This window comes from Eretmochelys imbricata, chromosome 4 (genome assembly GCF_965152235.1).
Source record: "Eretmochelys imbricata isolate rEreImb1 chromosome 4, rEreImb1.hap1, whole genome shotgun sequence".
Taxonomy (NCBI): Eukaryota; Metazoa; Chordata; order Testudines; family Cheloniidae; genus Eretmochelys; species Eretmochelys imbricata.
In genome coordinates, this window is record NC_135575.1 from 144,563,591 (window position 1) to 144,586,014 (window position 22,424).

General features: G+C 58.4%; 1 protein-coding gene across 3 annotated transcripts; it reads right to left on the bottom strand.

Moving 5' to 3' along the window:
- Window positions 1-2,245: 2,245 nt before the first annotated feature.
- PCED1A (PC-esterase domain containing 1A) lies at window positions 2,246-19,939 on the bottom strand. 3 transcript variants are annotated; one of them, XM_077816097.1, is made up of 10 exons: window positions 19,838-19,939; window positions 18,818-18,931; window positions 13,584-13,692; window positions 12,763-12,842; window positions 10,910-11,142; window positions 9,883-10,033; window positions 7,029-7,275; window positions 6,535-6,618; window positions 5,513-5,728; window positions 2,246-2,671 (listed from the first exon to the last, which is right to left on the bottom strand). In XM_077816097.1, the coding sequence occupies exons 3-10, from the start codon at window positions 13,654-13,656 to the stop codon at window positions 2,445-2,447; spliced, it is 1,311 nt and encodes a 436-aa protein (XP_077672223.1). In that variant the 5' UTR covers window positions 13,657-13,692; window positions 18,818-18,931; window positions 19,838-19,939; the 3' UTR covers window positions 2,246-2,444. The 3 variants fall into 3 exon arrangements, with proteins under 3 accessions (XP_077672223.1, XP_077672222.1, XP_077672221.1); XM_077816096.1 differs by having other exon boundaries at window positions 18,803-18,931; XM_077816095.1 differs by lacking the exons at window positions 18,818-18,931; window positions 19,838-19,939 and having other exon boundaries at window positions 13,584-13,731.
- Between the last annotated feature and the right edge of the window lie 2,485 nt (window positions 19,940-22,424).

Sequence of the window (22,424 nt, forward strand, 5' to 3'; positions counted from 1 at the left end):
CCTACTCGGCCGATTGTAGAGATTTGGGGGTCAAAGACTAACTGAGACGCAGCTGGACCCACTAAGCTTTTGGGAACTCTACATTTCTTCTCACTGGGTTGCTGTAGGGACCGGCCTGTTTAGATTTCATGTTTTCTTTCTTGATGTATCACTGCAGATAATGGATGTAGCTCATAAAGTAGCCATGTTATGGTGTAAAAATGAAGTTATCTTGTTTCTTTGCCATAAGATTTTATAAAGTTGGTATTTAATTAAGTTCATTCCCTTCGTTCTTTGAGGACGTGGATGTGGGGAAGTTGGCCCTGTGCAATCCTTGCCAAAAATCCTGAGAGACAATTCCGGGGCTCCGGCCGCGTTTCTAGGGGAGTTGGGGGTTTTTAGGGACTGGAGAAGGGCAGTGAACTCTAGTCCACCCAAAGGTTACACCAGGCTCCCCCCTTGGGGCCGTGAAGTGCCCAGAAAGGAGCCCCGCTAATGCCTTCGTTATCATCCTGGATTCTTCCCATTCCCAGCAGCAGCCCCAGTGCTGGGGGCTGGAGGATGCAGGGGGGTTAGGCCACACACTGCCGGAGGAGCAGCCCCATAGCCCACCCCACGCACCCAGAGCCGAGGCAGCATGGAAAACTTCCTGCAAGTTTCAGCGTTGGAGCAGGGCCTGGCGGAGCTGAGCTCCAGCCGCGCTAGGGGCTGCAGAGACACAGCGGGAGGGTCGGGCCCATCTTGACAAGGCAGACACCAGCGGTGGTCAGGGGGTGACTTGCCCATGGCCCCAGCAGCTGAGAGGCAGAGCTGGGCCTAGAACCAGGGCCCCTGAGGCCAAGCCCCCAGCACCTCACCCTGGCTCAGCCCAGAGGTGGAAGGGCCATTGTGGGGCATGGAAGCGGAGCGGGATACCACAGCCCGTTCCGTCGTGAGCTTTGCAGCAGCTCTGCTGGCGGAGGGGGGCCAGCGGCCCTGTTAGGAGCTGGACCGAGGCCCACGCAGGCCTGCCGAGGGCCAAAGAGCCCTGCCAGGGCCCCTGGGGTGGGTCACCCTGAGCCTGGTTAAGGCGAAGGGCCATTCAGCCTCCCTCCTTGGCACATGGAGCCACCCCCAAGTTGTCAGCCAAGTCTTTGGCTGCGTGAGCTAACCGTGTAATTCCAGCAGCAGGGTGCAGTAGTAGGTTGTTATCTAATAGGCCAGCCACTGGTGGAAGGACAGAAGGACAGCCTCCACTAGTCAAAGCTTTATTAACAAGTCAACAAAACACACAAGAACACTTGCCTAGAACAGCATTTCCTGTTCAATAACCACTGTGCCAGCAGCAGGGCCCCCCCCGGGCCTGTGGGCAGATGGCCAGGAAGGGACTCAACTCACAGTTATGCTGGTGCAACCTGATCGGCTCAGTGCAGCTGAGCACAGGTCTGGGCCCGCTAGCTAGCAAGCCTGGCTGGGGCTAGAGGGTTTCAGTGCACTGAGCCACCACGGGCTCTGCCCTGCAGCCTGCCAGTGTCAAGCAACCTCAGAGCAGCAAGACCTGCCCACCCCTCAGGAAGGGGCACGGGGGATTATAGTGCAGACCCACCTCATGAAATAACATCCCACGGAGGGGGCTGAAAACAGATCAACGATTAAGGAACATGAGCTAGCCCTGAGAACCCCATGGAGAGCAGGCGAGGCCACCGGCCGGCTCACAGCCATGGCAGTCCGGGGCAGGAAGCCTGGCAGGGGCAACCCACTCCCTGCCCGCCCCATCTGGGCAGGTTTGTGACAGCAGCGGATGGGGATGGGGGAATTGGACTCAGTGCTGGGGAGAGACTTAGGCTGGACAGACAGACCGCCTGGGCGAGGCCCCAGCAGCCCCAGCCCCTTGGCAGACGGCTGGCATTCAGCACCTCCCCCAGGTGGCTGCCAATCCTCACCGGCTCCAGCACCTGGCAGGATGGGGCCCTCCGCTCCTCATGGGCCTGGCCTGCAGAGCGCTTCCGGGGCTGGGACGCTCTGTCTAGACCTGTTCCCAGTACCGTCACTGGGCACGGCGTGCCATGCTCCCTGAGCTGCCGGTCCACAGGGAGCCTCCAAGGAAGGGACCCAGCCCGGCCAGCTCTCGGGAAAGGAAACAACCCCCACCCTCCCCACCTGCATCCACCAGCTGGAGCCAGCCCGGCTGTGCCCAATAGCAGGGCGTTTGTCCTGAGCCAGAGCACCTGGCAGCTCACAGCCCCTTCTCGCCAGGCCCCCGCAGCCCTCTGCCCCCCACCCCAAATACTACACGTAATAACTCAGCCATCTGAGTGGTAGCTGCCTCCCGGCCAGGGCGCCCTCTGACGCCCAGGTGCATCATCGCGGCACGCACCTGCAGACAGGCAAGCCAGCCCTACCCGAGTCTGTTCAGAGCCGGAGCCGAGCGCTTGGCAGGGAGCCCCCCCGCCTGCAGGGAGACGCCCCAGCTCTGCCAGGGCCCCTCAGTAGCAACTGTAGTGGGGCCTGTTGTAGGGGGGCCCAGACCTCCACCTCACTGGCTGCCGCCTCATTATGAAGCCGTGGGAGCGCCCACCGTGGCCTCTCCTGGTCGGGCTCCGGGGGTGCGGAGGGAAGCTGGGTCCTGGGTTTCCTGAGAAGCCGGGGAAGGGCCCCGGGCCCGGAAGAGCGTGCGGTGCGCCCCAGGAAGCTTGAAAGCGGCTCGCAGGACCTAGGGCGAGAAGCAGGGTGTGGGGGGCGAGACGAGTCAATCCAGCAGGGTCTGGACAGGAACCAGGGGGGTGGGGGAGGACTCAGGGATCTGCATGAGGCCAATTCTCCAGAGCAATGGGCACCCAGATACACAGCCGCCCTCCTGTGCCCCCCCCCCACCCACCCACACACTGCCAGCAGCCACCGGCCCTCACACCGCCTGGACAGCTGGGCACCGGCAGCTTATCTGAACAGTGACACCAGCTCTGTGCCTTTGACAAATCTAACCCGCATTCCGCAGTCAAGTGTCCGGTGATGGGGCTCAGCCTGTCCCCGCGCCCGGGCCCCTCAGAGCAACGCCCCGCTGCAGCAAACCCTGACCAAATCGTCCCAGCAGCGGGATCACACGTGCAGGACGATCGTCCATGCTCCAGAAGCCGCCAGACTTAGGGTTCGGCTGCAGGTCTCCCAGGGCTTCACCGGCTGAAGCCGGGGCTGAAATGCAGCCAGCTCCTGGGTGCAGCACGGCGGGTGTTTGACGCCGTGGAACGAGGGCTCGGGCTGGCCAGAAAGGCTGCAGAACAAACACGGCTCGAGGGGGAAGGGGTCAGAAGAGTTACTCTTTCGGAGTTGGGCCAGGAGCCCAGGACAATTCTTGAAACCAGGTACGGGAGGTAATGTCCTTAATTGGACCAACTTCTGGTGGGGAGAGAGAGGAGCGTTGGACCTACACAGACAGGTCTGGGCCAGGTGCACAGAGGGTGGGACAGATTGGTTAAGGTCAGTAGTTAACATGTTTCAAGATGAAGTGGCCTGTTAACACCTCTCCAGTCATGGGGGCGAGGGGTGTGGGGGGGGGGGGGCGGGAAATAAGAGAGGGAAGAAAACAAAAAGAGAGAGAGGAGAGAGGCTGGGGACAGGTATTAATACCTGGTGGCATGGGCCCCCCCTTACATGCTAATTGCACTTTCTCCTCTCTCCACTGTGGAATATCAGAGCTAATTTTGATTCGGGGGGGAGGGATAGCTCAGGGGTTTGCACATTGGCCTGCTAAACCCAGGATTGTGAGTTCAATCCTTGAGGGGGCCATTTAGGGATCTGGGGCAAAAATTGGGGATTGGTCCTGCTTTGAGCAGGGGGTGGGACTAGGTGACCTCCTGAGGTCCCTTCCCACCCTGGTATTCTGTGATTCTATGAAAAAGGTGGGGGAGGGAGTAGCCGGGGGAGGGGTTAGGGCATTAACCCTCCCTCCCCCACCCATGACTGGCAGGGTCTTAGCAGGACACTTCATTTCCAGTGGTGCCTGGAAAGCTGTTAACTAGCTCTGCTAAACAGCCGCGGAGGCTCGGAGTCCGTCCACACAGGGGATTATACCCGCTCAGGCTGGGGGCTGGAAAATGGCTGTATAGACAACAGGGCCAATCTCTGCGACCCTGCAAGTGGGGAGGGTCCCAAGCCCAGCCTCCAGCCTGAGCCGTTTAGCCCCGCAGCCTGAGCCCTGCAAGCCACAGTCAGCTGACCCAGACCGGCGGCAAACACGCCCTCTGAGCCCCCGGCCCAGACCGGAGGAGCACTCTGCGTAGGTCGAACGCTTGTCTCTACCCCCCAGAAGCTGTCCAAAGACAGACATTCCTTCCCACCCTGCAGCTCCCACTCCTGTAGGACGCCGACGTGTCCCTTTCACATCTCGGCAGCCCCTGCGCCGCACTGGGTACAGCGCCCCCTACTGAATCCCCTGGGGTACCCGTCCCCCAGGCAGGACTGCAGGATCTCTGGGTCAGCGGCCCGGCTCAGCCCGGCTCCGACCCAGCCCGAGCCAGGCTCCGACCCAGCCGCTCTGGCGCAGGGTTATTCAGACAGCGCCACAGGGCCTGGCTCCAACACTCTCCCCGTCGGAGCCGCCCTGAGGGAGCCCGGGGACCCGCGCAGGAGAGGAACGAGCGCGACACCGAGGTCTCAGGAGATGCTGCCCACCTGCCCGGTCCCTGGGCCGCTGACCGTGGAGAGACTCCTCTCCTCCATCGAGCCACGCAGCAGAGGGAGCAGTCGGGGAGAGGGGAAGGGGCCGGCAGGGACCAGGACACAGTCCGGAGCAGGCAGGGAGAAGACCGAAGGCTCACAGGCGAGCGTGAGAAGCAGCACAGGGCAGGAAGGCGGAGGCAGACCCGCGAAGACGAGGAGCAGGAGAGCGGCCAGGGCAGGGATACAGGGTCACAGTCGTAAGGAACATGGGAACGGCCCCATCGGATCAGACTCACGGCCCAGCCCAGGCAGCCATTGACCAGCTGCTTCACAGGAAGGTACAAGAAATCCCAGAAGGCCCAACTGGGGGCATTTCCTCCCAGGTCTGGGAGCGTCAGGGCTGGCTTGGACCCCAAGCAGGAGGATTTAGACCCGCTCTCTAATCCTCTGGAGCATAACTGCAGCGATTCTGTACGTCCCAGGTCCAGTCACCTCTGGAATGCTACTAAGCTCTTGGCCTGAGTCACGTCACGTGGCAGAGAGTCCCACAGATCAGTCACTGTCTATTTTGTTGAGTGTCCTCCTGGTCCTAGGGTTTGGCTGCCGCAGGGCGGGAGGGAAGCCACGCCAGAGCCAGGAAGGCTGCACCGGACGGGCGATGAAGGAGCAGGGTATGGAGAGGCAAGAGCAGTGGGAAAAGTCACAGAGGAGACAGGCGGAGCGGAGCAGCGACCTCCAGAGGCAGCAGCAGAAAGAGGTGTCCAGGCCAGACCGAAGAGGAGTGGGGCGAGAGATTGAGGCAGGAAGTCGTGAGTGCCACGGGCCCCCGCAAGTGAGAATCCCCCAGGGCCAGGTGCACCAAGGGGGGTGTGGCAGGAGCGTGGGACCGAGGACCTACCCTCCGCACTGAATCCGGGGCAGTTGTCGAAGCTGATGTATCCGGAGAGGGGCGCGCCAGGCCCCGCGTCGCTGGGGAGGAAGGGGGAGTCTTCCTGGAAAATGGGGTCCTCGGAGGGGCAGCAGAAGTCAAAGGGGGGCCGGGGAGCCGGAGGGGGCAGCGGGCAGGCGCTGGGCGGGGGCATCCAGGACAGGCAGCTGCTGTCCCACTCGGGCCCTGCAAAGTCAGAGACGTGACCGAGCGCGGACCCTGGGGAGGTCCCGGGCAAAAGGGTTGAGAGCCTTTGACGAGGACAAGGGCTCCAGTCTGGGGGGCCGCGGGGGGAGAAGGGTCAGAAGGAGCCATTTGAGACCAGGGCCAGGCTCGGGTCAGCTCATTCCCCCCAGGCTGGTAGCACCAGCAGCTCCGAGAGCAGGGCCCCGCGACGGCGCTCCCGGGGCTCCGAGCCCCTCGGCCCCCCACAGCCCCCGGGGGGCAGCGGCCCCTGGAGACTGCGCCCCGGGGCCGTGCAATGCGTTGGCCGCGTGCGCCCCCCGCTGGCTCTTGGCAGCAGCGACCTACACGGGCACTGTTCCCAAAGCCCCCCTGGCACGACCTGGGTGCTGTGGGTGGCAGTAGGGAGCTGGGGGCGGGGGCCTGAGGAGAAGAGCTGGGGGCTACCACCATGTCCCCCCCCCGCCGCCCCGGCAGGGGCCTCGTCAGCGTCAGTCACGCCGGGGCCTGGCCGGGCTCGGCTGGCTGGCTGGCGCCCCAGGGCACGGCCATGGGCACACACTGACGAGTGCGGGGAAGGTGCCCACCCCCCCTCGGCAGCACTACGCTCAGCCAGCTCCCCTTGGAGGGGGCCACAGGGCTGTCGGCCACAGGAGAGAGGTGGCCAAAGCCTGGCTGAGGAGGGGGCTGGGAGCCGGCAACAGGCCACCCCCTAAGTGGACGGGGGTCCCTTCCCCAGCCGCCCCCCCCGCGTGGTTGCCCAACCTAAGGAGGTGCCCACAGCCCTTGCCCACCACCAAGATCTTTACCCCAGGGGCAGGGCGGAGCAGCGTGGGGCGCCGGGCAGGGGGTGGGCTGCGAGCCCCACTCCAGAGCATTTGCCTGAAAGCAACCTGAAGAAAGGGAAAAGCAGATCCATCAGCAGCGCGGCCAGCTCCCACCCCCCGTCTCCCACCCCCTCTTGCTGCAGCATGCCCACCCCCACTCCCTCCTCCCCACGCCCACCCTCACCCCCTCCCGTCACTTCACATCCGCCCCCCCACCCCCCTGCCACAGCACGTCCACCCCCCTCACACTCCCAGCCCCCGCAGTGGCACCCACCCCACATCTCCCACCTCCTCTTGCTGCAGCACTCCCACCCCCGCCCCCTCCCACCCCCGCAGCGGCACCCCCCCGTCTCCCCCCCACATCTCTCCCCCCTTGCTCCAGCATGTCCACCCCCTCCCCCCATCTCCCACCCCCCGCAGGGGCACCCCCCCCATCTCCCAGCCCCTCTTGCGACATCCCCCGCTCCCCCACTCGCCGTCCTGGGGTCTCTTCTCCGGGATCTCGACCCCCCAGGCGTCGGCCACGTGGGCCAGCAGCAGCTGGCTGATCCTGCGGTGGACAGCCCGGCTCCAGTGGACGCCGTCCCCCCGGCGGTGGTGCGCCTCGAAGCGGAAGTAGTAATGCAGGTCCAGCACGTCGAAGTGGTGGCTGCTGGCCAGGACGGCCCCGTAGAAGTTGCCCTCGATCACATTGTGGGGCACCTTCCTGCCTCGGCGCTGCAGCTGGAGGCAGAGAAAGGAGCCACTGGGCCAGGCCAGCGGGGCTCCCGCAGACTGGGAGGGCCACGCTCCAGGGACCCGGCCCACGAGAACACCTCGCTCCTGGGGATGGTACAAGACAGCAGGACGGCCTGGCAGACACAGCCGTGCCTGGGGGTGCAGGGCCTCTTTGCCAGTAGCTGCAGGCAGGGGCAGGGAGTGCTAGGGCCCAGCCCACAGCTACCACCCCTTTCCAGCCTGCTGCCTAGCAAGGGGGGCAGCCCAGCTGGCGGCTTTTCCTGCCTGGGCCTGTTTAGGTTTAACCCCTTGAGTCCTCGGCACTCGCCTGTCCGTGCAGGCTGAGGCTCGGGAATGCAGGAAGAAGAGAATGCTGATCAGAGCAGGCTGTTTTCTGCAGCAGGGCCAGGTAGCCAGTGGCGAGGAGAATGGGAAAAGTTAATGGTAGCTTAGGTACAAGTGATCATGACTTGATCACATTTATAAGGTGCAAACAGAATAAAGTCCAGGCCAGTAACATATCTTTGGTGGCTGAATAGGGCCAATTTCAGCGAAAACAAACATGAGGCATATCAGCTGAGAGGAAGAATTTAATCAGGAGAATGTGAATGATCACTGGGGGAATTGTTTAAGAATTAGATGTCCCAAAAGCCACAATCAAGAAAGAAGTATGTGCTGGTTAAAAAACTGACCTGGGTTTAGAGTGGAAGTGAAGACAGCTAGAAAACAAAATTAAAAAAGAATACGTACAAATGGAAGAAAAGGGAAATTGATAATAATGAACATAAATCAAAAGATAGGAATTGTAGAAAATTGATAAGGGAAGCCAAGGGACACAATGCGAACTCTATGGCCAGCAGAGTTAAGAAGAGTAAAAAGGAGTTTCTTAAATATTAAGAACAAAAAGAATCTTAACAATGGTATTGGTCCATTATTAGATGGAAATAGTGTTATGCAGAAATAATGCAGAAAAGGCAAACATGTTCAATAAACATTTCTATTCTGTATGGGGGGGCAGGGAAACAGACGATATAAAGTTAGACATTTTAAAATCAGCAGGTACAGATAACTTGCATCCAAGAGTTTTAAAAGGAGCTGACTGAGGCACTTGCTGATCCGTTAATATTGATTTTTAGTGAGTCTTGGCATACTGGGGAAGTTCCAAAAGAAAGCTAATGTTGTGCCAGAGTGTAAAAAGGTGACCAGGATGACCCAAGTAACTATAGGCCTGTCAGTCTGACATCGATCCCAGGTAAGATAAGGGAGCAGCTGACATGGGACTTGATTAATAGAGAATTAAAAGAAGATAATGCAATTAATGCGACTCAACATAGGATCTATTTTCCTTTAGCCTATCAGACTAACTTGATCTCTTTGAGGAGATACCAAGTTTCAGTAATAGAGTTGATATAATATACTTAGAATTCTCCAGAATGTTTGATTTCATACTGCACAAAATTGTGATTAAAAAATTAGAATAATATAAAATGAACATGGCACACATGAAATGGATTAAAAACTGGCTAACTGATAGGTCTCAAAGTGTAATTGTAAATAGGGAATCCTCATCCCTGTGGGATCGGTTCTTGGCCCTACTCTATTAACATTTTTATCAATGATCTGAAAGACAACAAAATCTTCATCGAGAAAGTTTGCAGCTAGCACAACAACTGGGGGACTGGGGAATAATGCCGAGGACAGGTCACTGATCCAGAGCAATCTGCTTCACATAGTCAACTGGGCACAAGCAAACAATGTGTGTTTTAATATGGCTAAATGTAAACGTGTACATCTAGGAGCAAAGAACGCACGCCGTACGTACAGGACAGGGGATTCGACCCAGTGACTCCGAAAAACACTTGGGGGCTAATCAGCGGAATAGGAGCTCCCCGTGCGACGCTGGGGCCAAAGAGCTAATGTGATCGTGGGATGCATGAACAGAGGAATCTCAAGTAGGAATCGAGAGGTGACTTTCCCTCTGTATTTGGCACTGGGGCGACCATTGCTGGGATCCCTGTGTCCAGTTCTGGTGCCCACAATTCAGGACAGATATTGATAAATTGGTCAGAGAAGAGCCAGGAGAATGATTAAAAAGTTAGAAAACCTAGGCTCAGCGTGGGGGGAAGTGGGGGAATTTCTCTGGCCTGTGCCAGACAGGCCAGACTAGATGATCTAACGTCCCTTCTACCTTTAAGCTCCATGAACCTCTGGCTCGGAGACTTCACAGTAGGAAATCAGTGAGAGCTGATGAGGCCTGTTTCCATCCGCTCCCATCGTGTCAGCAGAGGCCCAGCCAGTGCAAGGCACGGCAAGGCCAGGCTGACGGGAACCCCTCACCCCCCACAGCAGCTAGGCAGCCTGCAGCTCTCGGCCGCAGGAGGCAGAGGGTTAACTTTGGAGCTGTGACTAGGGTTTCAGACAAGGCCTGTCCCAGGAGGGTGCCCTGCGGGGTGTGCCCTCGTGGGCTGGAGAGCGGTGCAGCCGGGGGTACCAGCCCCGGTAGCTGGCCCTGCCCCTGGGCTCAGCACTTTATCCCAGTCCCAGCCGCACATCCCCCAGAGCACCCTCAGCGAGCAGCACCGGGGTCCGGGGCGAAGCTGCAGTTCGCGTTACCTCTGGGGTGAGGAAGCCCCCGATGATTTTGTGGCCCACGGGCATCGTCATGTTCCACACCAGGAGGCAGGCATGGGGCAGCACCTTGTCCAGGCGGTTAAAGGCCTTCTCCAGATTCACCCGGTACTGCTTCATGGACTTGGGGCCGTACCTGCAGGGCAGCAGAGCAGACAGAAGTCATGGCCCTCAGGACTGACACGGGGTCGGATCCATCTGGCCCCCACGAGGAGCAGCACTGGGCAAAGGCAGGAGCCTGTCGGCCAGCCGCTCTGCAGAAACGGCTCTATGGGCGAGGCTGGCCAGGCAGGCGTTTCTGCACTGAGATGCCACCATCGGCCAGGGGCAGGGAGGGGAGGTTGCCCCACCATCCCCCAGCGTGGGACACGGAGTTTGCGGGGCAAGAGGGAAGCTGGGGGCCTGCTCGCTGTCTGTGCCCCTCTGAGACCCGCTCCCCCAGCTGTGAGACACCTCACCATCCCCGAGTAGAGCCCCGCGAGTGGCACCCACGAGGTGCTCAGACACCATGGGCACGGGCCAACCGCCAGAGCAGAATGCATGTGCAGCACCGAGCTCCCTCCTCTTGGGCAGGTGGCAGGTCGGCAGCCCCGTCACTAGCCGAGCCAGCCCTCCTGGCTCGCTCACCGGGCTTGCCCAGATCTCTCAGACTGGGCTGGGCTAAGTAATGCTGCTGGCTGCACCTGCACAAGAGGGACAGAGCCCGGCTGGCCCCACGGAGTGAAAAGCAGGAACGTCTGTGTCCGTGGGGCAGGCTCCCACAACGCAGGGGTCTTAGTGAACCAGCTGCCGTGTGCCTATATGCCCAGCACTGCCCTTGGCTGGACGGACTCGGAACCGCTGATGTGTGTCTCACGGGCCCTGTACTGCCAGCAGAGAGCCTCCTTTAGCTGCCCTGGCCGGGCTGTGGCAGCCGGAGGGGCTCAGTTCTCTCCCCGAGGGTGCTGTGCAGCCCCATGTGACCTCGCAGAGGCCCGAGTTCTCCTGCCAGGGCGGGGGAAGCACCGGGTACCTGCTCACGTCCCACAAGCAGGAGTTGATGATGACGACGTCGGGCTGCGGCCCAGCCTGGAAGTCGGCCAGGATGCTCTCCATGTAGTCGGAGTAGACACGGGTGACGAAGTAGAAGCGCACCAGGTGATGGTCCGTGCGGTACTGCCGCACCTCCTTGTAGTGGGTGCCGTTGGTCAGCTCGCCCAACATGCCGCCTTCCACCAGGCAGTCGTTCTCAAAGCTCAGCTCCCCCTGGCGGAGACGGGACGCAGAGGCCCTCAGCCCGCCTGTCGCCCGCACCGAGAGCCCTGCGCCCATACCAGATCGACAGCCACGGCGAAGCAGCCGCGTGTCGGGCCGCCGCTCGCGGGAGCCAGCGCTCTCCGGCATGGCCGTGCCACCCCCAGCCCTGCCCACGGGGATGGGCACCAGGCTCACCAGCAGCTGTCCCTGGTCACACTAGTGTGTGCAAGTCGGGGTGTGCGAGCCGGGACAGCAGCTGGTGAGCCGGGGCCTGCCCCAGGGGACGGGGCGGGGGGCGGTACAGCCACTCAGGAGGAGCTGCCCGCACAGGGCGCTGGCTCCTGCGAGCGGCTGCCCGACGTGCTGCTCCAGTTCCCGGTACAGCCCTGCAGCTCCACGGACACCCACATCTGCGGATACAAATCCTGTGTGTGCGCAGGGCTCTACCCCCAGGGGAGCGATGCCCTCTCGTGCCCACTGCCTGGTCGTCCTCTGCCCTCCCATCCCCGAGAACTGCGCCCAGCCACGGCCTGCAGCCTTCCCGTGAGCTGGGGAGTGACCCGAGGCCTCTTCTGGGCACAGAGGAGCGGAGCTGGCCCAGGGCACACAGCAAGCCAGGGCAAGGGCTGGGGTTGGATCCCAGAGCCCCAGCTCCAGGCCAGTGCTGGTCTACCACAAGGCCTTGCCTCCCCCGGACCCAAATGACAACACTAGGGCCTGTAGGTGCGTGCCCTTCCGGCCCCTCCCAATAGCCGAGCCCCACCCCAGGCTAGGTAGCTCCCGGCCCCTTCTCAAGGCCCCACCCCAGCACCGCGGGACATCACCACTTTTACCCTCCCTCTGGACGGCTGCAGGGGCTGAGCACCAGCCGGGGGAGCGCAGTGGGACGATGCTATTCCCAACACCAGCCAGCAGGGGGCACTCACGTGGCAAGACATCCCCCAATTCTACACGTGAACCACTGATGGGAGGCACGGAGGGGGGTGCGCCAGGCCCAGGACTGTTCTGCTTCTTCGGTTACATCTGGGTTTCAAAGCCTCCCACCGGAAACAAGAAACCCTCCTCCCCCGTCAAGCAACACTATTGCTAGACGACACAGCTGGCTCAGACCCAACAAGCTCTAGCTGTTTCCTCCTTCGCTGAGCCGGACCCGGAGCCAGGACCGCGCAGTCTGCAGGCCTTTGGGAGGGCACCGGCTTAGAGCCAGAGTACATCAGGGTCGGCAGGGACCTCAGGAGGTTCTAGTCCAACCCCTGCTCAAAGCAGGACCAACCCCAGATAAATCATCCCAGCCAGGGCTTTGTCAAGCCGGACCTTAAAAACCTCTAAGGAAGGAGGCTTGTCTGGTTACTGGCCACCAGGCAACCAGATTAGTTTTCTCCACTTCTCTTTATGCAGCAGCAGCCACCCAAACTGGTTGTCTCAGCTGTGCCCACAGAGGGGGAGCACACACCAGAGCTGACTGCACCAGAAGCGACAGCTGTCGGGGGCGCAAGGCCCAGCAGGGGGCACCCAGGGGCACGGACCCCGGATTGGAGAAGCGCCCCAGCGACATGGCAGCTGCGTGTGGTTTAGTTCCCCAGCCCTGTGGGACAGAGGCTGGCTGCTCTGGATCCGCAGGCTCAGTACCTTGGCTTTCAGCTGGGACTGGCTGAGGAGAGCATCCTTCTGCAAAAGCAACACCAGGTCCTTGTAAACCGATCGCTGGACTGCAAAGGGAAAATGGAGACAGAGGTAGCCTGGGGTCGCCCGTCTTTGGGGGAGCAACATCTTCACCTCTTGGGCGCTAACGCAAGGACCAGCCCCGGGTCTCGTTTGGGGCGGGGTGGAAGAGGCCCTTGCTCAGAATGGGACGTGTCTGTGCCAGCCAGGCGCGCTTGGTGGGCTGCGGCTGGGGGGGCAGATGTCAGGAACGAGACGACATGCCAGCTGCCGTGCTGGGGGTGGGCAGGGCGGTCGTGCTGCACGGACTCTGGGGGAGGGGGTGCAAGGGCAGCGCTGCGTAGCGGAGACACGGGTCCAACTCACCCAGCGTAGGGAACACCCTCCCTCCCCAGGCCAGCTTCAGTTACGGAGTGGGGCCAGAACGACAGGGCACCCAGAGGGAAGTCAGAGAAATCCACTCTGCTCACTGCAGGGCTCAAACTCCCTGCCCCCCGCCCCAGGAGGCGAGTTCAGAGGCCTGGCTGCCCTTCGCCTTTCCCCAGCCATCCTGCCGCGGAAGGGGGTTACCCCACGCAGCCGCTCTGTCTGCGCAAGCCAGGGCAAACCCACGGTTGCTGGCGAGGCACAGAGCCCCGCTGGGGCTGCAGGGAGCTTGCAGCCCGGCACGCAGGAAAACCCACTTTGAACGTGGAGCCAAAGACAACTCGGCTCTACCGTGGCCGAGAGGGGTCGAGGGAACCCACCCCCCGCGCTGGGGGGCTCCGGCGTCCCTTCGGCTGACTCACTGGAATCCCCCACGACCACCACGAACTTGTTGTGCAGGAGCTGCCGGACTTCGTGCGTGACGAAAGTGACCATGGCTCGGCAGGCGGCCGCTCCCCAGCAAGCAGAGCCCTGCTCAGCGAAGGAGAGAGACGAGACTGAGGCCTGCATCCTCCTCCACCCACGCTGGGAGCGGCCTCCGCACCCCCTGGAAAACTCCCACAGGCTGCCCGCACATAGGCTGCCCGCGCACTGCCCCCGCCGCCAGGAGGGCAGCACAGGGAGGCCAGACACAGAGCTGTCAGCCAGGATCAGGTGCAGTGTCAACAGCAGCTGTTGGGCTCGTGGTTTGTGTGACTATGACGTGTTTTCAGGTCACGTTTCCCCCAAACCCTTTGTACTTCTGCTAAGAGCAAAATGTCTGGACCATTCTCCCAGCATGCTTTGCACTTGGGCCCAGCAAGCTGGTAAGCTGCGGGGACCCCTCTTCCTGGTACCCGGTCAGGGACAAGGTCGGTGTTACGTGAAGGCTTCGCAAACTGCATGCTGGGCCACGGTGCAGCATGCCACGGCTGGATACGACACAATGGCAGAGCGACAGGGTAAAATATTTGGTCCTGTGGAAGCCTGGCCCCCATACACCCGGTACCAAGGGAGAGCGAGCACACGACACCTCTACGTTTGGCAGACTCGTGGAAAACGTCATTCAAAACAAGAGAAGAAACTGGCAAGAACAGGTACGGAAATCGTAGGTTCCCTCGTGAACGTTGTAAAAACTGGGGCATGAGGAAAGAAGTCAGCCCATCGGTTCAGAGCGGCTTCGAGCTGCTCTGTGCTGGTCTAGCTTTGTCGCCAGTTCGTTAATCCAAACTGAACACTAACAGAGCCACACAAAGCAAGTTCTCGAGGGACTCTCAGGCCCTGGGCACTGACCCAGCGAGGACGGACAGACCCTCTCTGCCTGGAGTGCTGAGGCTGCTGCTCCTGCATCCCGGGGGCTTCTTGCCGGGTGGGAGGCAGGGCGGAGACCAGGGGAACCCAGGCAGTGGATTCGGAGTCAGACTCTGCTTTGTGCCCTGCACTGAGACCCGCTGCGTAGCGTGGGACGCCCCCTGGCACTGGGGCAAAGGATGAACAAGGCGCAGAGCCAGGGTGAATGGGGCCTTTAATTACCCAGCTGCCCTGCTTGTTTTCCACTGGCTCCTCCACCCATTCCGGGATGGCCCATTAAAGCCCAGCCCCTTAGACACCCTCTGGCCCGGGGTCGGGTGTTGGCAGCAGCCACCTCAAAGCTTGCCATGGCCCAGCGTTCCCACCTCTGCACCATGGAGCACTGGGCCGGACGTCCAGATATTGAACCACGCAGACCCTGCCCGGCGCCGACCCGGCCCTGCCCCTGGAAGGCTGATGGGAAAGAAGGAGCTTTTCAGCTCCGCTTCGGCCTTGCGGCTGTTCCAGGGAGAGCCGTGAAGCGGGCAGGGGGCAGAGGAGCGGGGCTGCGCCCCTTCTGGCTTCTTTAGCCTGGAGTGAAGGCCCAGCTGGAGTCTCTGGTTTATACGGCAATGCCAGAGAGAAATCCGGGCTCCAGCGTGCCAGGTGCTGTACAAAGAGGCAGGCCTGGCCCCCAGGAACTCCCGGTCTGAGCAAAGGGAGAGCGTGAGGGACTGCTCTGCAGATGAGAGCTGAGGGAGGGCCAAGGTCCCAGGGGAGTCTGTGGACACGCTGGGAACTCCCTGACTGGAACGGGCTATGCTGCCAGCAGGCCCATAACTGCGTCGAGCCTGAGCTTTGCCAGCACAGCTCCAGCGTTTCTCTCTCCCACCTCCCCCCACGTTCCTAGCAGACATCGCTGGGCCAGCGAAACCACTGCCCTGCAGCCCAGGCCCACCCGCCAAGGCCATCCTCCCCCTCGGCAGGACTTGTTTTGTTCCTGGGCGGGATTTTAACATTAGACCAGCCTGCCCCGCTTTTACGGGCGAGGTTACAGGACACCGACCCACCTGTGAATCCCAATCAAGTAGGGGAAGGGGGGTGGGATTCAGGCTGTTAACACCCGTGTGGCTCACATGCTGCAGAGGAAGAGAGCCCTTGGGAAGGGTTCACCCCCCCGCACCCGAGTTCCTCTCTGCAGACTCGACTCCCGCTCTTTCCACTCCGTTTGTGCTACGTCGGTTAGGGACTCGCTCACCTATGGGTATCGTTACACCAGTGCCTTGCACTGCTGAAAGGTCCTTACACTAGTGTGGCTTGTTCCCTTTCCCATCTGGGAATAAGTACACGGGTAAAAGCCCTTTTATACTGGCAGGACTGCCTCAGAGCTAGGGGGCTGGGCCGCTTGAACTGGGCTGGGAGAGGTGGAGCCCCTTCCGCAGACAAGCGCCAAGGTACGAAAAACAGAACAGGGGCAAAAAAAATGTTCACACCTTTCCAGCTTCTCTCCATCACCAAGACACAAAGCACACGGCCCAGGGTGAAATACTGGCCTACAACAGTCCCAGGGCAAAACTCACTGGGGCCCAGCTTTCTCCCACAGTATTTTTCCTTTGTAGGTTTAATTTAGCAAAAGTTTGGGATGCTGCACTTGTACCTGCCTTCCCCACCACCACCGCCTTTCCCCCTCGGGTTAGACAGGGCCCTAACTGGGCACTTCTGAGAGACTGATTTCAATTTCTGGGAGAGAAAAGCTAAGAACTATGTTATTGCAACATTAAATCTGAGTGAGGAAACACAAGCGTTCGGGTTCCTACAGTAATACTAACTAGACGGCATTGTAGCCTACGTGTGGGTTTGAGTTACTCTTGGCCCACCCCAGGGCGGGGGTCTACACTGCAGTGGTCTGGGTAGGGTCAGCCGCCAGATCAGCTACAGGAGAGAGGCTAGCAGGACACCACCCTGCCCTTTCTTTAACCATTATTTTTATTAGCTAACCAGGCAAACGCCCACCCCCCTCCCAGCAGGGCACAGAGAAATAATGACACATGACCAGCACTTGCGTTACTTACAGCATTCCCCATCCCAGACAGTTCCTAGGTGGTTGTCAGTAGGTTGATCACACTTTTCCTGGCTAGGCATATTCATGTGTCTTGGCCCCTTTTCCTTATCTAAGCTTCCACACTCATATCTCTGGGGGGGTCACCACACTGTTAATTGGTTACCTATTTACCTCATTAGCTTTTGTCAATTAGTTGCCATGATATTTCTATAGTATCCCCGCTGTTGACACCTGTACATTTTGGTTATACGTATTCCTTACACTCATCCTCAACTGCTAATAGTGGCTAGCCGTCACATTCAGCCCCCAACTGAAAACCCTCTCCAGCACATCATCAAGGATCACAACCTATCCTGAAAAATGATCCCTCCAACTCACAGATCTTGCGAGACAGGCCAGTCCTCACCTACAGACAGCCCCCCAACCTGAAGCAAATATTCTCCAGCAACCACACACCACACCACAGAAACACCAACCCAGGAATCTATCCTTGCCACAAAGCCCATTGCCAACTTTGCCCACATATCTATTCAGGGGACACCATCATAGAGCCTAATCACATCAGCCACACGATTAGAGGCTCGTTCACCTGCACATCCACCAATGTGATCTATGCCATCATGTGCCAGCAATGCCCCCTGCCATGCACATTGGCCAAACCGGACAGACTCTATGCAAAAGAATCAATGGACACAAATCTGTCATCAGGAACCATAACATTCGAAAACCGGTAGGAGAACACTTCAGCCTCTCTGGCCACTCAGTAACAGATTTAAAGGTGGCAATTTTGCAACAGAAAAGCTTCAAAAACAGACTCCCAAGGAGAAACTGCTGAGCTTGAATTAATCTGCAAACGAGATCCCATTAACTTGGGTTTGAAGAGAGACTGGGAGTGACGGGGTCATTCCACATATTGAATCTATTTCCCCATGTTAAGTATCCTCCCACCTTCTGGTCAACTGTCTGAATGGGCCATCTTGATGATCACGACAAAAGGGTTTTTTTTCCTCCTGCTGATAATAGCTCATCTTAACTAATTAGCCTCTTACTCCACCTTTTCCTGTTCTCTGTATGTGTATAATCTTCTTACTGCATGTTCCACTCTATGCGTCCGATGAAGTGGGCTCTAGTCCACGAAAGCTCGTGCTCAAATAAATGTGTTAGTCTCTAAAGTGCCACAAAAAGAACAGGAGGACTCGTGGCACCTTAGAGACTAACACATTTATTTGAGCAGGAGCTTTCGAGGCTCCAGCTCTCCTGTTCTTTTTGCGGATACAAACTAACACAGCTGCTACTCTGAACCCTTTACTTGTGGTTTCAAACTTCCTATCAGTCAACTCTCTTATGACTAGTCTCCAAGGTGCCACAAGCACTCCTCTCTTTTGTCTTTGCTTAATTTGTGGCTTCCTGTCACCCGCCCATCAGTTCCTCATGCCACACTAATCCTAAATCCTAATTAGTTATGCTCAGCAAACTACCTTGTAGAACATAAGAACGGCCATACAGGGCCAGACCAAAGGTCCATCTAGCCCAGTGTCCTGTCTTCTGATTGTGGCCAATGCCAGGTGCTTCAGAGGGAATGAACAGAACAGGGAATCATCACGTGATCCATCCCCTGTCATCTATGTGTCTTGGGATCTGTCCTGGCATTACAGCATGAACCAACCTTATAAGGAAGACTACACCACCATATACAGACAGCATCTTCTATTCCTCTTTATTTGGCTGCATAGCTCCAGCTTACTGTGAAATGCCCGAGTATATTCAAAGACATGCCCATGAACTTGTCCATTGCAGGACTGAGCTTTGAATTGCAATACTAACAGCTTTGCACGGGGTTGCGTTAAATGAGACAGAAGCCCTCTCCTACTCTCCACCACCATGGCTATCGCTGGCTCAGCCAGAGCTTTCGGAGACCGTACTCCTAGCGTAGACAGGGCTAAACCAAGGGCAAGTGTTTCCATTAGCTTAAAAGCCACAATTGTGACACAACGGCTACCTTTAGGTCTCCCTGCCTCCTGGCAAGGGGCATGGGGGCTCATCCCAGCAGGAAGAGGGTTTGGTGCCTTAGTTTTTTAAGCCCTTCTCTGAACTGGCACCAAAGCAGGGAGGAGCCCCCCCAGGCCTGCACTTGTCTCTCTCGCTTTCCTTCAGACCCTTCACCCAGCCAGTCACTCACTGCCAGGAAGTGCCCACCCAAGAGTCACTCCTGTGACCAGCTGTGAAAATGTCTGGAAGTGAAGCAATTACCTCCAGTGCACCCACCTTCCCGAGCAAGCGGCCTGGGTGCCGGGACAGGGCTCTGGCCTTTTGCTAGTAGTTACAGAGCAGCCACAAGCAAGCAGTGTCGGTCTCCAGCAGGTGGCCAATCACATGGGGCTATTCAGGGATTAAAGGGGCATCAGTCAGAAAAACAAATCCCATCTCTACCTGCCGCTGCTGCCAAGGTCCCCAGGCAGGAGGCCTGGGCTCAGAGGTAACAGACTAACTCCCCCAGCGCTCGCCCTGGCCCTGCTGACGGAGGATTCAGGCCCGTGGGAGCCCTACCCTGGCCAGGGCTGGAAGAGGTGAGAGGCAAACACGCGCATCCCCGCCCCGACGGAGCTCTTTCATTTGCGGCGTGCGGTCTGTGCGGGTCCCTCGCACGCAGCAGCAGAGGGAGGGTGAAGCGTTGTCCGTGTCCAAAACCGGCAGCTGCGGGTGGGCGAGGAGGGGGAGCTAATCTCTCGGGGTTGGGGGGCTGACTCCCTCCAGCGGGGTCCCTTTAACCCCACCTGTGACGGCCGCCTGCTGTGAGCGGAGGGGCAGCGCCTGGAAAACACCCCCTGGGAGCTGGGCGTCGAACGAGACCGAGCCCTTCGACAACCAGCGCCGGCAACGCCGCCGGCCGGGCGCTGGCAGGGGCCCGCGGGGCGATCCCCCAGCGCGGGGAGGCAGCCGCCCTGCGCCGCGCCGGGAGCCTCCCCTCCGCGCCTGCGGCCACCCGGGCCCCTGCCGCAGCCGGACCGTTCAGCCCCAGACCCGAACCGCCCCCCTGCAGGCCCGGCAGCCAGCAAAGCCGGGGGGGCCGGGAAGAGGCTGGGGGGGCCGGGAAGAGGCTGAGCGGACCAGGCGACTCCCCCCGCCCGAGCCGAGGGACGCGCAGGCTGCGAGTTCCAGCCGCCCGGGAGCCCGCCGCAGCCCCACGGGTTCGAGCCGCGTTACCCCGGATCCACACCAGCCCGGGGGGTCATGCCCGTGTTCACCCCCCATTGCACAAGGGTGACCGCGCGCTTGTCCCCGTACCTGCCCCCGGCGCCGAGCCCGCCTGCCCGCGGGGCGCACGGCCGGGCACCAGCCCGGCTGTCCCGCGTCCCGCTCGGCTGCCTGCGCCTGGCCCGGCTCGCCCCCTTCGCACTCCGCTTTCCTGCCAGCGCCCCGCCCCGGGGGTGCGGGGCCGGCCGCGCAGCTGGGCGCTGGGGGGCCGGGGGGGGGCAGAGGCTGCCGCTGCAGAGGAGAAGGCTCTGGGGACGGCAGCAGTGCCGAGCGTGGGGGGCTGCTGATGGGGGGGGGAGGGGGAGCAGAGGTCAGCTGGAGCGAGACACCCCCCCCCCCCCCGGAAAGTCTGAGCCCACACTGGAGCATTTAATTTCAGAAAGGGGAACTACACAACCCTGCAGGCTGCGTGGAAGCTTTAAAAACACCATAATAGAAGCTCAGCTTAAATGTATACCCCCATTTAAAAACGTAAGAGTGGCCAGAGTGGGTCAGACCAAGGGTCCATCCAGCCCAGTGTCATCTACCGACAGTGGCCACTGCCAGGTGCCCCAGAGGGAGTGAACGTAACAGATCATGATCTAGTGATCTCTCTTCTGCCATCCAGCTCCACACTCTGACAAACAGCGGCTAGGGACACCCTTCCTTACCCATCCTGGCTAATAGCCATTAATGGACTTAACCTCCATGAATTTATCCAGCTCTCTTTTAAACCCTGTTATAGTCCAGGCCTTCACAACCTCCTCAGGCAAGGAGTTCCACAGGTTGACTGTGTGCTGAGTGAAGAAGAACTTCCTTTGACTTGTTTTAAACTTGCTGCCCATTCATTTCATTTGGTAGCCCCTCTTTCTTATCTTATGGGAACAAGTCAATAACTTTCCCTTATTCACTTTCTCCACACCACTCATGATTTTATAGACCTCTATCCTATCCCCCCTGAGTCTCCTCTCTTCCAAGCTGAAAAGTCCTAGCCTCTTTAATCTCTTCTCATATGGGACCCGTTCCAAACCCCTAATCATTTTAGTTGCCCTTCTCTGAACCTTTTCTAATGCCAGTATATCTTTTTTGAGATGAGGGGACCACATCTGTACCCAGTATTCAAGCTGTGGGTGTACCATGAATTTATATAAGGGCAATAAGATATTCTCCATCCTATTCTCTATCCCTTTTTTAATGATTCCTAACATCCCCTTTGCTTTTTTGACTGCCGCTGCACACTGCATGGACATCTTCAGAGAACTCTCCACGATGACTCCAAGATCTTTCTCCTGATTTGTTGTAGCTAAATTAGCCCCCATCATATTGTATGTATAGTTGGGGTTATTTTTTCCAATGTGCATTAGTTTACATTTATCCATATTACATTTCATTTGCCATTTTGTTGCCCAATTGCTTAGTTTTGTGAGATCCTTTTGAAGTTCTTCACAGTCTGCTTTGGTCTTAACTGTCTTGAGCAGTTTAGTATCGTCTGCAAACTTTGCCACCTCACTGTTTACTCCTTTCTCCAGATCATTTATGAATAAGTTGAACAGGATTGGTCCTAGGACTGACCCTTGGGGACCACCACTAGTTACCCCTCTCCATTCTGCAAATTTACCATTTATTTCTACCCTTTGTTCTTTCTCTTTTAACCCATTCTCAATCCATGAAAGGATCTTCCCTCTTATCCCGTGACAACTTAATTTACGTAAGAATCTTTGGTGAGGGACCTTGTCAAAGGCTTTCTGGAAATCTAAGTCCACTATGTCCACGGGATCCCCCTAGTCCACATCTTTGTTGACCCCCTCAAAGAACTCTAATAGATCAGTAAGACATGATCTCCCTTTACAGAAACCATGTTGACTTTTGCGCAATTTATGTTCTTCTATGTGTCTGACAATTTTATTGTTTACGATTGTTTCAACTAATTTGCCCGGTACGGACGTTAGACTTACCGATCTGTAATTGCCAGGATCACCTCTAGAGCTCTTCTTGAATATTGGCGTTACATTAGCTATCCTCCAGTCATTGGGTACAGAAGCTGATTTAAAGGACAGGTTACAAACCATAGTTAATAGTTCCACAATTTCACATTTGAGTTCTTTCAGAACTCTTGGGTGAATGCCATCTGAGCCCAGTGACTTGTTCCTGTTAAGTTTATCAATTAATTCCAAAGCCTTCTCTAATGACACTTCAATCTAACCAAAAAAGAGCCTCCGTGGTTAAACAACAGTAAAAGAAGTAGTGAGAGGCAAAAAGGCATCCTTTAAAAAAGTGGATAGCAGGGGTGCTGAGAGCCACTGAACCCAACTGTAAACCCTGTATGTGATGGAAACCACTTCCAGCCAGAGGATGTGGCAAGCCCCCTAGATCTGACCCCCATGCACTGGCCCCCACTGTGCCAGCCTTCTCGCAGGGAGATGCAGCCGTTCCCTCCCCCACCCCCCCGCTGCTTATATAAGAACATAAGAATGGCCAGACTGGGTCAGACCAAAGGTCCATCTAGTCCAGGATCCTGCCTTCCGACAGTGGCCAATGCCAGGTGCCCCAAAGGGAATGAACAGACAGGTTATCATCAAATGATCCATTCCCTGTCACCATTCCCAGCTTCTGGCAGACAGAGGCTAAGGACACCATC